General features: G+C 38.1%; 1 protein-coding gene and 6 non-coding genes across 8 annotated transcripts; 3 read left to right on the forward strand and 4 right to left on the reverse strand.

Moving 5' to 3' along the window:
- Positions 1–90: 90 nt before the first annotated feature.
- TRNAK-CUU (transfer RNA lysine (anticodon CUU)) lies at positions 91–163 on the reverse strand. Its single transcript has one exon. It is a non-coding gene; the product is annotated as a tRNA-Lys (tRNA).
- Positions 164–2,181: 2,018 nt separating this feature from the next.
- Positions 2,182–2,254, forward strand: TRNAM-CAU (transfer RNA methionine (anticodon CAU)). The gene has a single exon. It is a non-coding gene; the product is annotated as a tRNA-Met (tRNA).
- A 1,154-nt stretch (positions 2,255–3,408) lies between these two features.
- TRNAE-UUC (transfer RNA glutamic acid (anticodon UUC)) lies at positions 3,409–3,480 on the reverse strand. The gene has a single exon. It is a non-coding gene; the product is annotated as a tRNA-Glu (tRNA).
- A 366-nt stretch (positions 3,481–3,846) lies between these two features.
- LOC140322982 (kelch-like protein 24a) lies at positions 3,847–16,593 on the forward strand. 2 transcript variants are annotated; one of them, XM_072399664.1, is made up of 5 exons: positions 3,847–3,965; positions 5,457–5,558; positions 8,124–8,202; positions 9,552–9,779; positions 12,426–16,593. In XM_072399664.1, exons 1-5 carry the CDS (start codon positions 3,956–3,958, stop codon positions 13,768–13,770), a joined length of 1,764 nt encoding a protein of 587 aa, XP_072255765.1. In that variant the 5' UTR covers positions 3,847–3,955; the 3' UTR covers positions 13,771–16,593. The 2 variants fall into 2 exon arrangements, with proteins under 2 accessions (XP_072255765.1, XP_072255766.1); XM_072399665.1 differs by lacking the exon at positions 9,552–9,779.
- TRNAM-CAU (transfer RNA methionine (anticodon CAU)) lies at positions 7,057–7,129 on the reverse strand. The gene has a single exon. It is a non-coding gene; the product is annotated as a tRNA-Met (tRNA).
- TRNAE-UUC (transfer RNA glutamic acid (anticodon UUC)) lies at positions 7,479–7,550 on the reverse strand. Its single transcript has one exon. It is a non-coding gene; the product is annotated as a tRNA-Glu (tRNA).
- TRNAK-CUU (transfer RNA lysine (anticodon CUU)) lies at positions 11,572–11,644 on the forward strand. Its single transcript has one exon. It is a non-coding gene; the product is annotated as a tRNA-Lys (tRNA).
- Positions 16,594–17,577: the final 984 nt, after the last annotated feature.

A 17,577-nucleotide genomic window follows, 5' to 3' on the forward strand; every position in this document is an offset into this window, starting at 1 on the left:
AAAACCCAACTATGTTGGAATCTGCAGGCATTTATTAACAATTATGAGACAGGTAAGCTACACAGTGGTTGCTTAATCAAAATGTTTATTCGCCCAACGTGGGGCTCGAACCCACGACCCTGAGATTAAGAGTCTCATGCTCTACCGACTGAGCTAGCCGGGCTTGTGGAAATTGGCTTCCCATAAGTTTTTGTGCTTCCAATCAAGGCCACTCTTAAAGAGTTGTGAGTAAAAGAGATCAGATTACAGTTCCTTCTGATCTTGGCTTCCTATCAGCATAAGAAAGAATTAATTAAAACTGCCTAATCTTCTGTTGTGTGACTGTGACATAAAGGCAGCGTACACACGTGCAATAATTGTTGTTGGAAACGAGCGATCCACGGCAGATCGTTCGATAATTGATGACAAAAAAATGCACAACAACCGGTCAACGACACCGACGAACGATGAATCTCGACGGATGTGATTAGGCAACGGTCATTCGTAATCCTTTGTGTGTACGGTCGTTCAGTGATCGAGGGTTGTTCTGTGATACTGTTTCTCCTGTACATATCACTTCCTGCATCGTTTGTATGATTGTATCCAGTGTGTGTACATTATTGGTGGATTATATTTGAATGATCGTATCGTTACAGCATGTACAGAATTGTGCACATTACGATCATTCAAAATAATTGGGAATAATCGTTGATCGTTTGTTTGCCGGTGTGCACTTACCCAAAGAGTATTCTCTAGTTTAGTTCCTGACCTTTCTTATATCAGATGAATTATTTTTCCGCCACTCAGTTCATGTAAGAATCATATTGATAAAATGATTAACCTGTATAGTGACAATACAGCAACTGCTTTTGGCAGCAAACAATATGCCTATTGTGCAGGTTTTCTAATCATCCCTCCCAACTGTCTTTAATTTTGTGGGACTGTTTCCTTTGCAAAAAAATAACATCTCTGCCTCCAGGTAAAAATGTTATTTGGAACTAACAAAAGTCTGCTTATTTGAGGTGTTAGATTTATCTTCTGGCTCCATTTGAACTTTGAGCCCTGGGAATTTTTATCTTTCACTATTGTTTTCCCTATCCCCTGTGTTTTATTGTTTTCTCCCCACCCCCTCTGGTAGCTATTGTTGTCCTTCTGCATCCTTGTTTTCCCCAAACCCCTGCTGGGTCACAGTTGTTCACCTCAATCCTCATTAGTCACTATTGTTCCTACCTCCACCCCATAAACACAAATGTATTTTTGTCCTACCAATGTCCTACCATTGTCAGACATTTTTTTCTCTCCATAATAATCTCAGACATTTTTTCCCTTATTCCTGGTAATTTGCACTAGACATTTTTTTCCTCCCACCCAGTAAATTTTATGCTAAACAGACATTTATGTCTTCCCAGGGATAACTGACTTCAAAACATCTGACACAGGAATTTTTTTCATATTGGCCAACAAAGTAGGTGCTATCCTTACTGCTTCACTCCAGACATTGTGTTGTACTTGCACTGTCCTCACTGCTATTTAGGTGCTGAAAAGTATTTTATATAAACCACACCCCTGCTCACTATACATTATGGTGTATATTACACAGGCCTGACCCCTGCACTATTTATGCTTTATTGTATATTTATATTTTACACTTACACAATAATTATGGAGTATGTTGTTGGTACCAACACTTCAGTGCACATTGTTCTAAGACCTGCATTACACTCATAATATTTGTATGAATGATTTTGAATTTTTGACTATGACTTTGGTTTGATACTGCAGAATGTTATAGGTACCAATGTATCTGCTTTATAATACAGATGTGAACTTTAAAACCACTGATTTACTTTTAAAGCTTAGCCCTGCCTATAATTGCTAGATCATATGTGAGGTTGTGTATGTGTGATGCTCTGCTGAATTAAGTACTTTGAGCTTTGCCTGCATTATTTTATTTTTTTAATTGTTTTCCAGTTTTTGATTGAGGGGGAAAGATTAGAATTCTTGTCATCTTTTAGTGCTGTTTGAGGTTCCATTGGAGAGATTCTTTCTCTTCCTGTCTGGTAAAAAGGCTGTTCTCATGAGCACTTTCAAGCTTCCCCTTCCCCTTTCTGGTTACTATTGATCTCTTCCCACTCTCCACTACAAAATGTAATCCTTACAGTTGTCTGAGAACAATAGAGGAAGTAACTCATATAGCCATGTGCCTCGTTAGCGCAGTAGGTAGCGCGTCAGTCTCATAATCTGAAGGTCGTGAGTTCGATCCTCACACGGGGCATCAGATTTTGTGTTATAATTTCTACCTTCTATTAGTGAAATCTGTATTGGAGGGTTTCTAGGTATATTTCTGACTATAGGTTAGCCTTCTTAAGAATATCATAGGTAACATTTAGCACCCTGTTTGTGTCTACTCCATAATTTACATAGCTTTGCTTTTTATTCATTTATAATATTGTCCCCAACTAAACTTCTCTTTAGAGCATCAGTGTTGCCCCTCATCTCTATCCTCTTATGCACACAAATGCATATTTTTTTTCCACACTGTCTCCAGGCAGATTTTTCTTCCCACCATTTACTAACATTTTCTCTTCCCATTGACTGTTGTCCTAGCGCTCATTTTTTTTATTATTAGTAGTATTAATATAATATGTGTTATATGTCAGCTTTATATAAATACTAGTTAAAAACACTTTCATACTGAGGAACCCCTGCTGTTAATAAATGAGTTTCTCCACGATAAAAATGATAAGAAAGACATAGACCTGACCCCTGCACTCTATGCTGTGTATTACATAGACCTGACCCCTGCACTCTATACGCTATGCTGTCTATGACATAGACCTGAGCTCTGCACTCTATACGCTATGCTGTGTATTACATAGACCTGAGCTCTGCACTCTCTACGCTATGCTGTGTTTTACATGGACCTGACCTCTGCACTCTATATGCTATGCTGTGTATTATATAGACCTAACCCCTGCACTCTATACGCTATGCTGTGTTTTACATAGACCTGACCCCTGCACTCTATATGCTATGCTGTGTATTACATGGACCTGACCCCTGCACTCTATATGCTATGCTGTGTATTACATGGACCTGACCTCTGCACTCTCTACGCTATGCTGTGTTTTACATGGACCTGACCTCTGCACTCTCTACGCTATGCTGTGTTTTACATGGACCTGACCTCTGCACTCTCTACGCTATGCTGGATTTTACATAGACCTAACCCCTGCACTCTATACGCTATGCTGTGTATTACATAGACCTGAGCTCTGCACTCTCTACGCTATGCTGTGTATTCAATGGACCTGACCCCTGCACTCTATACGCTATGCTGTGTATGAGGTAGACTTGACCCCTGCACTCTAAAAGCTATTCTGCATATTATATAGACTTGATCTCTGCACTCTTTTCAAAAACTCTACATTCCCATACCGGGAGTCGAACCCGGGCCGCCTGGGTGAAAACCAGGAATCCTAACCGCTAGACCATATGGGAAGTCGTGATGGCTTTGTCTGTTCTGGAGTCCAAAGCTGTATGCTAATAAATGCCTAGGATGTGTGTTCCTAGCCTAGGCTCAAAGAAAGTCAACAGAAAATGCACCAGGGAATAAAAATAATATGATTTATTGTCTGATGAAGCTTTCAAAACATTAGGTATATCCTTTCAAAGAAACCTAACGTTTTTAAAGCTTTATAATGTTGAGATAGAATGTATATACGGAATATATAGCTCACAACTCAAACTGTCAATGATAAAAGAATAAAACTGAACCTCAAGGAACATGCAGACGTGTCACGTGTCTGAATTTGTCCAATAACAAGCAGCGAAACAACTTCTTTAGCTGGAGAGCTGCTTCAGAAAGAGGCTTGGAACGCATAGCTCTCTTCCTGTTTATGGAGATTTCTATTCTGTCTTTAGTTTGGTTTTCCAGAATTTTTACCTTTTTGCTAGTTTGATACCTTTTTACTATATGTCAATAGGTAAGTGTATTTTATCTTTTGTAAGTACACAAACACCTTTTTTTCTGTCTGATGGAAGTGGTGCATGAAGGAAGACATGCTCTGCTTGTAACTGTGATTCTGTTTTAAAAGAAGTATGAAGAAAAGTGAATGGGTTAACTAGAATGCATTGTATGCAGAGGTGCAAAGGTTAACTAAAGAGCACCAGAGAGGAAAGGGTTAAACACAGAGCATTGTTTGTAGGCAGGAGAGAAGGTTGGCTATAGCATTGTGTGCAAAAAGGATTAACAATGGTTCATCCTGCATGAGAAGAGAGGGGAAGGGTCAATGCATTTCAATAAGAAAGGTGTTAATTACAGTTTATTGTGTAGTATGGATAGAATAAGGCTGCGTACACATGTCCAATGGTTCTTGTCTGATAATAGACTCATGACCGATATCGGACGAGAATCTGGCGTGTGTACAGCGTCCATCGAACGACTGTCCTGGCAAATCCACAGACAATGGATGACGAACGATCGTAATGGAAGCGAAGTGGAAAGAGAGCAGCGGGGTGCCGCTCCATCGTTCTCCCTTTCCTCTCTCCGTAGAGCAGAACAGTGCTGTATGTACAGCACTCGTTCATGCATCGTTTAACCATTGAAAAGGATCGTGAAAGATCCTTTCCAATGACAGTTATTGTGCGTGTGTATGTAGCTTAAGTTAACTGCAGAGCAAAGAGAGGAAAAGTCTAGCTTTAGTGCATTGTGTAAAGAGAAAGGAAAAGGCGTTCAATGTGTTGCACTTTGAAGGCAGTAATGAATCACATAAAATATATATTTGCTTTTTCACATTTTATTAAAACATTATTTATTGTCTCAGTCATTAAAACCAGCATAAAAACATTTCCACCATTTGGCTGATAATTTGGGGACTCTAAGTGATGCCACACTCTCAACGCGTTTCACGTAACTCCAGTCAACTTCCTTAGAATATATATTTCTTAATTGCTTTCCCCTTTTTCAATACAGCAGGACATACCCAGAGTACTATTGAAGCTAAAGGGCCATAAAAGAAAGAAGAGTCAAACCACTTCACTTTCTATTAAATCGCCATCATCTCCATTATGGAATTACCTTGGTCCTTTATCCACTCTCCCAGTATATCTCCAACTTGTTTCAGTGCAAAGCCAGTAATCACTTCACCCCGATTCTCTCAAGTCCTCCAAACTCTCCTCATTATTGACAATATATATAGTATTCATAAAATACTCTGGATGAGAGACTCCACCGTTGTACAGTCTCTCTTTTATTGCTGCATACAAACTGGTGGCCAGTCAGCAGATCTTGTACAGGGAAGAGAAATGGTTAAGTGCTGGGGATTACAGAAGCCTTAGGACATGTTTACATTAACTCTTTTAATCACTTACCCAAACAAAAGTATCACCTACATTTTTATTTAATGCTGCAATTTGAAAAAACATAAACAAAACTTGCTTACTTTGTTTTGTTCTTATCCTTACATTTTGCACAGAAACTATGGAAATGGCATCTGATCAGCGCACCTGGTATATGGACGAAGACACAGAAGCCTTTCTTGAACATTACAATACATTAGAATGCAACATAATAAAAGGTATTGTGGAAATGCAAAAATGAATTCTGCATAATAAAAATTAAAAATGCATATAATTGTTCCTAACATGTTTATATGCGTTTTTTTGCACTTTTACTAGCTAGCCTTTAAAACACCCAAAAAAAATTCTTCTAATCACCTATGACACATTTTACCGCGATTTTCCACGATTTTACATAAGCGTTTAAAAGAGTTTTACTTTTAACCCTTTCAGGCAATGAGTACAGAGGTACATACTCATACATACATACATACCTTACTCATTCCTTTAAAGGGATAAAATATGTGTTAAAAAAAAAAAGACGAGACTTAAATGGTAAAGTATTTTATTAGATATGTGTGTTTTGTGTTAACTGTGTTTTTTTTTTTTTTTACAGATTATCTCACAATGAAATGATGATTCCCACGGCTGCATTCATGATATGAGCACAGCCGTGGGATTCCTGACAGTGTGGGATCCCAAGGCACTAGAGGGCAAATGAGGACATGTCTCCCCATTCACCTCTAGTGCTGAATGGCTAAGAAAACGGAAACCCTGCCGGTTTTCCTTTTCTCAGACAATCAACAGACACTCTCCTGATTGCTCCCTCAGCCCTAGCGGAGCTGTGGCATGTGTTCTACATCCAAGAACACAGCTCCGCTAGGGCTGAAGGAGCAATCAGGAGAGAGGGGCTGTCAGTGGAGCAGAGCTCTGCTGATTGCTTCTGCCGTCCTAGCAAAGCTCTGCTCTGCCTTCCCGACAGCTCCAAGCTCCTTATTGCTCCCTCAGCCCTAGCAGAGCTGTGGCATGTGTTCTTGGATTCTCCACTTATTGCTCCGCTCCGTGATTGGGTGCCACTATTTTGAAAACTCTCAAAATGTATGCTGAAAGGACACACACGGGCAGATACATATCTCATATACAATTCAGTGTAGTCTAAGGGTTGGGCAGCAACTGCTGTGCGTGTGCTTTGTATCTTGCTTCTAAGACTCTCCAAGCTTTAACCTCACTGGCAGCACACACCAAATAGTTTCCACCAATTCCATGTTGTCCACAGACTTCAATATCACCCAATTATACACATAAACAGAAATTTACCCACATCTGACCGCTCACCCAGCCACCATCAGATGGATGGTGGAATGTCACCTGTTTACCCATTTACCTTTAGAAGGATGATAGAAAGTCACCTACTGTTTGCCCGAACACCTTCATGTTTCTAGTGGGGGATCACTTTTTTGTTTGCCCAGTCACCTTGTGATAGGAGGTGCCCTCTTTTGATGAGATGGTTTTCAAGGGGCTGCCAACTGGGTTTCAAGGGGCTGCCAGCAAAGAGGAACGTCCACATTTTTGTAGGTGGTCCACTTTTCATCTAGTAAAGTATTCCAAACAACATTGCCTTATAGGATCACTTGATCCCACTGCAAATCTGAGCTTGCCCCTAGGGGCAAAGACGTGTGTTGGCAACTAAATGGAGCATCCACTTTTAATGTGGTAAGGTGTTCCAAGAAAACATCTTGCCCCGTGTGAGGATCGAACTCACGACCTTCAGATTATGAGACTGACGCGCTACCTACTGCGCTAACGAGGCGATTGAAAATTTACTTCAGATGGCTTTAATATGACTGCACACTATCTGTATCGCCTCACAATTGTTTTTCTTGTGTTTGTTTTACACAAGCTTTAGGTATAGAAACATCTAACCAAATTGTTCAGCTTATTCACAATTACAGCCTGCAATTGCTACAGCTACTTTCCATTTGCACAATAAGGCACCCTGGGTTTAGAAGTGTATAAGTAGTGTAAAACCAGTGATTTATTTAAAACTCCTTAGAGCTGAAGTAATTTAAACAATGTGAACACACTCATGTTAATGAAATTTTTAAATATGGTGTGTATTTCCAGTAAATTACTTCTACCAAAATTTAAAAAGTACTATCTTCCCATACCGGGAGTCGAACCCGGGCCGCCTGGGTGAAAACCAGGAATCCTAACCGCTAGACCATATGGGAGATCTTGTGTATGTGTGTTGATTTTTATGTTTTTTTAGTAAAGCACAATTGGAAAATGCCTACAGGAAGCCATTACTGCTTTAGGGATAATAGCAATTTCTGAGGCCAAGGTCCTACTTATTATTTCCATAGTGCATGTTTGTATGTTTTAATAACGCGCACACATATTATAAAATAAACATTTCCTTGTGTCCTCTGTCATGTATATCACTTTTAAGAAATGCTGCAATATTTTATGTTTGCCTGCTCCAATCTCAAAAAGTCAGCAATTTTCATTCAGTGTAGTTTCTCATGTGACATAAACTGGCTGAAGATCAACTTTAAAGCAGCAATGTTGTAAAACTCAAATCTATCATTAGGTCTATCTATTAGGTTATCAAAGAGCAGATTTGTAGAGGTGCAGATATCAGAAGAAGCCTCCAAGATTTGCTCCTTTAAACCCCAGCCCTGGGCCTGCCAGGAACATTTCTGCAATTCATACAATTCATGTTTGCATTGTGACATATAGGATTCTGGATAGCTTTGAATTGTACATATTCCATAAAACAAAGACATTTATTGTGTTTTGGTTAGGTCTACGTGAGCTCTATCATGCAGGAGCACTGTGTGATGCAACCATAATAACTGAGGGCAGAAGTTTCTCCTGCCACAGGTAGGTTTGTTGTATTTAGAAATTGTTTTAGATGTAATGTCTTTGTTGCTCTTATAGCCTTTCATCCCTGGATGTAACTATACAACTACACTATACAACCAATGGTATGTAAGCATCCCTTTACATTTTTTAGTTCAGCTGTTTCCTTTAATAGCAGCTTTTGGTGTTGTGGTCATAATTTCAGAGAAGGTCCTTTTCTGTTGCAGCATAACTGTATTCTATCCACAAAATCAGTTCCATAAAGATATGGTTTGTTAATTATTTTGGAGGAAGTCAAGTATCAGAGCTCTGACCTCAAACCTACTGGACACCTTTGGGATAAATAGTAACAGATTGTGAGCCAGATCTTCTCATCCAACATCAATACCTGACTAGGGATGAGCGAGTTTTTAAAACTCTATTCCGCGGCGAATTCGGCCGTTCAGTCGCTTACCAAAATTGTAAGCAAGAAAGGCCAGTGTCAATTCGCTGATCAAGCCCGAATTTTAAAAAAAAAAAAAAAAAAAAATTGCGGGCTGTGCTGATCAATAAGTGCAGCGCCAAGGTTAAATGGGGGGGGGGGGGGGGAAGTCTCCCCATTCAAAAACTCTAGTGCTCTTTGATTGGCTGAGGGAAGCTTTCCTCAGCCAATTAGAGAGCACTACAGGTTTTGAATGGGGAGACTTGTCCCCATTTAACCTCCAGTGCAGAGATCACAAACAGGATTCCCAAGGCTGCATGAACGATTGCAGCCCTGAGAATCCACTGCGATCCCTGGGCACTGGAGGTTAATTAGCCCGGTGACTGTAGGAACTTTGCGGTCACAGCTGATTGGAAGAGGCACGCGAGAGCCTCCAATCAGCTGCGACTGCAGGCTAACTCTCAATGAAGTTTCCATTAAGATTTCATCTGCCGTTCCACTGCGATCCCCAGCACTAGAGGTTAATTAACCTCCAGTGCCAGGAATTGTAATGATTTCCTTGATCTTCTGATGGATTTGCGAAATTGGTTTGCCGAAATTTCGCTGACCCATCGGAAGTTTGAGGAAATTTTTGCGGGAATGCCAGAGGCGCAACCCTATACCTGACCTCAAAATACCTTTTTTTGGCTGAATGGACACATACTTTCTTGCAGATGCTCTCCCATGTTCAAAAGCCTTTTCCAATTAGTGGATGCTGTTATAATTTCAACAAGCTCCTATAGGTTTACAAATAAAGTGTCCACAAATCTTTGTTTAAAAATGTAAATACCATAATTTCACTCTTAGTATTCAGTTTTGGGTGCTACCTATTTTTTTTTTTTGCTCACTGAAGCTTTGAATCACAGTAGAATTGAAAGTGTGCTCAATTCAATGTATTTGTTCATTGCAGGGTTGTACTTGCTTCGGTTAGCCCCTATTTCCGAGCCATGTTCACTAGCTCCATGCTAGAATCTGAGCATGGAAAAGTCAGCCTCCAGGATGTCTCCTCTTCCACCATACAGAGTATCCTTCATTTTATATACAGCGGTGAGGCTGATCTCAGCTTTGGCAACGTTGAGGAGCTGTTTACTGTGTCCAGCCGTCTGCAGATTACCACCATGCAAGATCTATGCAGCAGGTGCTTACATATAGGTGACAACATAATGTTTAAGGTCCTGTATACAATACTTGCCAGGAGAATTAGGGCCTGTGTAAATGGATTTTTGAACTTGTATCAAACAAAAGCCCAAAACCCATCAACACAGGCCCTAAGATAAAATTGTGCCAATACATTTAACTGTCCTATGATGCCTATAGGCAGATATAGGGTTCACTGATTCCTAAAAGAAGGTATAATAGTTTTGTAGATGTAGTACTGACCTTTTTTCTCTCTTAATTATGTTCAAGATTACAAAAAATAAATACATTTACATAAGAATGATTCTTTTTACATACTGTTCTATATCTTTTTGGCCGACTTTTCAAATGCCTGTTGTGTGCCGAACTTTTATTTAGAAAAGTGGTGCCTTGTTAAACCTAATCAGAACTTAAATTTTACACAAACAAGTGAATTGATTTATTCAGTTACCTTTACCTTAGCTACATACAGACATCCAAAGATTCTTCTCTGCTCTCTCCAAAGAAAAAATATAGACATATAACCATAATTAAATAAGTCAAGTTAACAAGCTAATGCGGCCTTTCTCAACCCTCTAACCCAAAGGAACCCTTAAAATAATTACCAGGTCTCAAAGAAACTTTATTAAAACTGATTTCTCAGAAGTTAGTGGGAGAAATTTTTAATGGGGAGAAAACTGTTTGGTGATAATCAGAATGCTGCACAGTCACATCTAAAAGATTATTGGTGTCATTCAGCAAGTGGCATTGGCTCCAAAACAATGGAGGCAACATCATTCAGTCCCAGGTCAATGAACCCCTAGCAGAATATCTGCCTTCATAATTGTGATCTGTATTTTAATATTCCTAGGTTGTTCTACTAGAATGAGCCAGGATTGTACATTGCACTGCACTTGCACCACAGTCAGTGCACATTTCACAAAGGATAAAAGCTTTTCTACCAAAAAAAACAAATTTTTCCCCATATTTAGGAATCATTCATCTACACATCAATGTAAACCTTCAAGCTCACATCAATGCAGGATCTTATTTTTAACACTGTTCTGTTTCTGATAGCTCTGGTATTACACACAAAATGGGAACCATTCCTATTGTTTTCTAATCTTTTATTAGCATTGCAGCCAATAATGTGGATTGTTTTGGATTTTATGTAGCCTTATATATAATTGTGCCATTTGCAGAGAGAGGTACGTTGTCAGCTGCAGCCAGGAAGCTATATAAGATTGCAGTGAATAATACATTGATTAATAAATGTTAAGTGTGGAATGCTTTTTGGTTGAACATTTTTGTTCATTTATCAAATTATAATGAAAACAACTGGGAATCTACTGAAACAATGTGATATAATAAAAACCTTATTTTGGTCCTTAAAACAAAGTGTTACCATGTTTTGGTAGGCAATTTATTCAGTAACCTATTTTAGGTTAACCAACACATACTGACACTATTGACGTTGGTATTCTAAAGGCTGAAAGTGAGGGGAGTTGACTTCCACTTTAAGATGAATTTGTGGATTGCTTTTGAATTGGTCAATGAGAAAGATGTGGAAATGCCTCCTTTAAATACAAATACATTTCATTTTTATTATTTGAACTTTCTGTCAATCATAATGAGTTAGAAAAGTTTAGGCAGGTTTAAAAACGCTAGTAAAAGTGCATAAAACGCATATAAATGTGGTAGGGACATTTACATGCGTTTTTAAAACTGTCCATGTAGACCCAACCTTATAGAAGGTTAGTGTGTTTTAGTGCTTTTCTCTAACGGATTTGTCTTTTTGTGTCCAGTTGTTAACAGCCCGGCTAGCTCAGTCGGTAGAGCATGAGACTCTTAATCTCAGGGTCGTGGGTTCGAGCCCCACGTTGGGCGAGTCCTTTTGTGCCGCTGTTATTAAAAATCCTCTTTGCTGTTATCCATCTAGCTGTAAATAAAATGACTCTCTTTACAACCTTTACTTACTGTCATTACCTATTTGCTTTCAACTAAACTTTTGACTTAATTGTTCTACTGTGACCGATTTCTGTACATAAGTGAGAAAGGGTTAACACCTCTTTCAAGTTTAATTGTTTTCTCAAGCCTCATTAGAAAGATTGATTTTCTGTCCCTTTGGAACCTTTTTTCCCTGTCCTTGTAACAATGTTGTCACCAGGACAGAAACTCCAAAACTCACACAAACCGCATTTACAAAAGTCTGGCGTGGGATTTATCCTTCTCTTACTCTACTAAAAAATATGTGTAGCTTTTGTAAGATATTCCCTCTTAGTTCTTGTCTTGGTGTCACTTGTATGGGAAGTGAGTAGAATTCCATTTAATGGGTCCACAGACAATTGTTCAACTTTACTAATACATTGAATAATACATTAATTAATAAATGTTAAGTGTAGAATGCTTTTTCATTGAACATTTTTGTTCATTTATCAAATTATATTGAAAACAGCTGGGAATTTACTAAAATAGTGTGCCAGCATAAAAACTTTTATTTTGATCCCCAAAACGAAATGTTAACATGTTTTTGGTAGGCGTGTTAGTCAATTTCTTATTGCAGGTTAACCAACACTTCTGAATTTGGTATTCTAGGCTTAAATGACATTGTTGTTTTTCGGCATCTACTTACATATCTTTTAAGATTTTCTATTTTGCCTTATTTTAGGTTTCTCATTTACAACATGACCAATGACAACTGCTTCTGGGTTTACCGACTGGCTCATAGTCATAATCACAACAGACTTCAAAGTGCAGCTCTTCATTACATTAGCTGGCACATAGCCAGCCTTTATGAAAAAGAAGATTTTATTCATTTGCAGCAGGATGAATTAATAAATATTCTTTCCTCCGATCAGTTGGTGGTATCTTCAGAACTTTGCATCTTTAACCTGGCCCTCCGCTGGTGGAAAGCCAATAGGGTGGCGGACAGTCAATTTCCTGTAGAGCTATGCAGAATCATCCGGTTTTCATTAATGTTGCCTCAGGAGCTAGAAGAAGTCAAAAGAGAAATAAGTCTGGAATTGTCTAATCTTCAGAAACCATTACCTTTCAAATTGCGCCAAGGTATGTTTGAAAACTGGATTGTGTGCATGGACCTTCAGGCCAGAGAAGATGACACTCTTGACGATAATGATTTCTTTCCAGACTGCTATAACCCTGTTTCTGGTGAATGGAATAAACTGGCTCCCTTAAAATCTTTGATGTATCCTGGATGCCTTGCTGTGGAGAACTATTTGTATATGACAGGGGGAATAAATCAGGATGACTCTGTTTCTCAATCTTTCCATGTTTATGATTCTGTAACCAACTGTTGGACAGAACTACCAAGTATGATGAGAGCCAGGTCTCAACATGCATTCTTATCTTATAGGAAGAAACTATTTGCAGTGGGAGGATGGAATAGAGATGGCATTTTGGACTCAATGGAATGCTTTGACCTATCCAAAAATTGTTGGTCAGAGTTATCTAAACTACCTTTGCCACTGCAATCTTCTGCATCCACACAGTTAAAAGGAAAACTGTACCTCATAGGAGGAGAAACTGGGCCGGAGCGTTTATTCAGTGATAAGGGACTCCTGATTTATGATACAAATTCAGATTTGTGGAGTCATGTTCCAAATAAAATTGTTGTGGCTTTAGGAGGAGCAGTGACAATAGATAACAAGATATTTGTGATTGGCGGCTATGATAAATATTGTCCATCTACAAGGCAGGCGGTGGCCACATCTAGATGTTTGTGCTTGGATGAACAGGGTTGGGAGTCTCAGGAACTCAAGGTCCCACCACTCCCTGAGAAAATAGCGTCTGCTGGTGTTGTTAAATGGAACCAAAAAATCTATGTTTTGGGTGGGGAAAATGAGGAAAGGTTTGTTAAAACTGTATATTACTGGAGACCCGGCGACTCCAATTGGACACTTTGTACCCAAGGACTACCTGTACCCCATGGAGGAGTGAGTGGTTTTGGTTGCGTTACTATGTGGGTGCCTAAGAAAGTGAGAACATCATCTTAACCCACACAGGAGATAGATTTTTTTCATGATATATGTTTGGACAGATTTGGTTGTGTTCGAAACATGGAAAGTTATCTGTTAGTTATCTACAGTATTGTGTATTATAGAGAGAATAAAGAGGAGTTTGCAATAGACAGGAACCAGCGTATTTAATTTCCCTTTTACTACTTGGTACTTTCTTTTGCTTTACCTTAAAATATTTGCCCTTAAAGTTAAAGGAGACCTACCACTAAAATGGGAAGTCCTCTGTTGTTGACCTACTCACTCCCCCTTCTCAAATTCTCTACTAGTAGCCAGTCATTTGTTGGGGAGGGGAACTCCTGACCAGTAGCCATTGGGTGCAGTTGTATAAAGGACTGGCTTTTGCAAAAGAAGAGCAAGAGGGTTGTCAGGAGCAGGCGGAGGTCGCTAGTAAACTTCTCACCCTCTACAGCAGCTAATGCTAAATTGGGGGCTGAGAGGCAGAGATCACACAAAATGGCATTGGTAAGTCATGTTGACATCTCACACATTACCTGGCTTCTTCCCCAAATTATTCAAAATTTGTTCTTTTTTTTCATTTGCTAATTTAATTAGAAGTGGATAACAGGAACGTAGATTTGATTATGCATGGTGTAACCAGAAAGATACAGATAATTTAAATACTGTCAAACCAAATTTCCCAAGGAAAAATGGATTTCTCAAGAAATTACATGTGGATGATGTAGAAAATGGAGGGCGTAGGAAACATATTGGAATTAGAGCATTGCCTGAGATTATTTGTGACTCTTAATTCATTCCTACTGTAATGTTGCATCCGTGAAAAATAAAAAAACGTACAAAAATTACCTATGGCTTAGTCTACACGGATGTTTTCCCCAGCGTTTAACCTGAGGTTTTAAAAGCCCATGTTTAAAATCCCCATGCATTCCAATGAGCTAATCTACACCAGGACATTTCCTTGAGGCACGTTTATGAGCGTTATCTATAACGTTCCTTGCAACAATTAAAAAAAAAACGCGGGGTTAACCCTGGAAATTGTGGGTAAACACTTACATTGATTTTATAAGCACTAAAACCTAAACGCGTTCAAACCACTGAAAAACGTGGGAAAACGCAGTATATACGTTTTACAGCTTTTTAAAGGCAAGCTTTAAAATGCTAATAAAAGTGCATAAAAATGCATCTAAACGCAATAGGAACGTTTACACGCGTTTTTCAAAACGTCCATGTAGACCCAGCCTGAAATCTGTCCACTACACCTTGTATTTATACTCAGCTGTAGATGTGTTTGTTTTTTTGAATTAGCTTTCATTAGATTGCTTTTTAATGTACAGCACTGCGTAATATGTTGGTGCCTAATAAATACTGTTTATTATTAATATTATTATTATTAATACAATAATATTATTAACCACCCGAGCGTTTAGCCCGACCTTGGTTCGGGGTAAGCAAACTTGCTACGATCGTTAACCCCGAACTAAAGTCAAGGTGGCTAAAAATATAAACATGCGTTATATTGCAATCCGATTGTCATACAACATTGTATGACAATCGGATTACAACTGAAAAAAAATACCTTGTCCCTGCAGCTCCTCCGGACACGTCTTCTATCTTTTCTTCATCCAGCATGTGCAGTGGTGATCTCCGGGGTTTCCCGCTGACGTCGCTGCATGCGTCGGTGCGGGAGGCGGGGCGGGAAATTCAAATAACTTTGCATTGAACTCAATACAAAAAAGCTGTATTGAGTCCAATACAAAGAAATCTTTATATATTATATATAATTGTATCATATATATATTATATAAGTTACAGTACAGGTACATTACATTATACACTATTTTTTTTTTAAAGATTTTTTTTATGTTTTATAAAAAAAACTTTTATTATTAAATTTAATTTTGGACATATTTCGGTGAGTTATGCGTTAATTCGGTGAATTATAAGTAATTATTGAGTAATTCGGTGAATTATAGCCTACAATCTAAAATAAATTTCCATGCTAAAAATTAAACACTTTTTGCATGGAAGTAAAGAAGTTCGGAAAGAATTAGAATACCCGGCGTTCACGTACACGTCCCTCGGCGATTCCTGATGATGTTAGTTAATGCGCCCGTTGATGGGGGTCTTAGCGGGAAATTCAAATATTTTGTATTGGATTCAATACAAAGTCCTATATCCAATCCAACACAAAATAATACAAAATATATTTATGTGGTTTTGTCTATAGGTATGTGACGTTGGACTATATTACTATACAGTATACCGAATTATTGCATTTTCAGTATTTTTGATTTATTTATGTATTCTTGTTTAAGCTGATTTTTGTGTTTTTTATTTAATTTTATTAAAAGTAAATGGTTTTTTTTACATGATTGTGTGTTTCAAACATTTTTTACATTCATGATATCTACTAGAACCCTTGTTCAGACATATTTCTGTAAGTTACAGGTCTGCAATTTAAAAATAAAATTCATGAAAAACAGTGTAACGCTTTTGGTACAGAAATCTAGACATCAGTGTAACGCCCAGGTGGTTAATAATAATAATAATAATAATAATAATAATAAGATTGGGTATATTCAGGTTATGAATGTTGTCTAGTTTACCTTTTAGTTTTATTTTTGAAATAAGTTGGTTTGATCTTGGTTTTCTTTGCATGATTTTTCTAAATGATTCTGTATATCATCTTGGTATTTTTTTATACGGAGACACCTTACATCTAGTTCTTTTCAAGAGTTTTCTCCTTACATTTTTAGAAATGCCTGACACCTTAAAGGTGTCTCCTAAAATTAGTAAATGTTTGAAGAATTTTTCATCCCATGACAATGGATTTTACTTTTTTATTCTTCAGTGCATAAATCTTACTTTAGAATTTATTGTGTTATTATATTAAATATATATTGTTCTACTCTTGATATAATTATTGACACAAATATAGACAACATATGTTATTCAGACCATTCCCCAACAAACATTATCCTTTCTGAAAATAGGCCACATAAGTAGAACTTCTGCAGAATCTGCACATGAACAGCTCTGATATTGGCATATCTCAGTGCCGAGATCATAAAACTCTTATAAGTGGGAGTTAGGTCATTCTGACCAATCAAGATGAATAAAGATCCAAGAACCCACAAAAGGGACAAGGTGAAGATGCTGGTGAAAGAAAGGGGAGGTGAGTTTACTTCTACTTTAAGATGAATTTTTGGATTGTTTTTCAATTGCTCATTGAAAGATTTACAAGGGACTCCTTTAAATACAAATACATTTTATTTTTATTATTTGAACTTTTGGTAAATTAAAATGAGTTAGACAAAAATGCTTTCTTCTTGAATCAAAATCACATTTATAGAAAGTTAGTTTGTTTTGGTCCTTTTCTCTAGCAGATTTGTCTTTTCATCCCAGTGTGTTAACAGCCCGGCTGGCTCAGTCGGTGGAGCATGAGACTCTAAAGCTGCGTACACACGTCCAATTATTATCGTTGGAAATGAACGACGAACGAATGACAAACAACCGATTGACCAAAAATCGTTCTTAAAAAAAGTGACCAACGACGCTGACGAACGAGGATAGTTGGAAATGAACGACCGGCCCGGCAGATCCGATTGGACGACCATCGTTCACCATCTATCGTGTGTACGGTCGTTCAGTTATCATGCATGTTTCGAGCATGCGCCATGAACGAACGTTCGATACAGGCTGTATTGTGTGTATGAGTGTGTGTGTGTATATATATACATCTATTTATCTCTCTATCTCTCTCTCTCTCTCTCTCTCTCTCTCTCTCTCTCTCTCTATATATATATATATATATATATATATATA

The sequence above is a fragment of the Pyxicephalus adspersus genome, chromosome 2 (assembly GCF_032062135.1).
Source record: "Pyxicephalus adspersus chromosome 2, UCB_Pads_2.0, whole genome shotgun sequence".
NCBI classification, from domain to species: domain Eukaryota; kingdom Metazoa; phylum Chordata; class Amphibia; order Anura; family Pyxicephalidae; genus Pyxicephalus; species Pyxicephalus adspersus.

Coding starts and splice junctions, on each gene's coding strand:
- LOC140322982 (XM_072399664.1), top strand. Junction 5,559..8,123: donor AGAATGCAACATAATAAAAG/GTATTGTGGAAA, acceptor TGTTTTGGTTAG/GTCTACGTGAGCTCTATCAT. Junction 8,203..9,551: donor AGAAGTTTCTCCTGCCACAG/GTAGGTTTGTTG, acceptor TGTTCATTGCAG/GGTTGTACTTGCTTCGGTTA.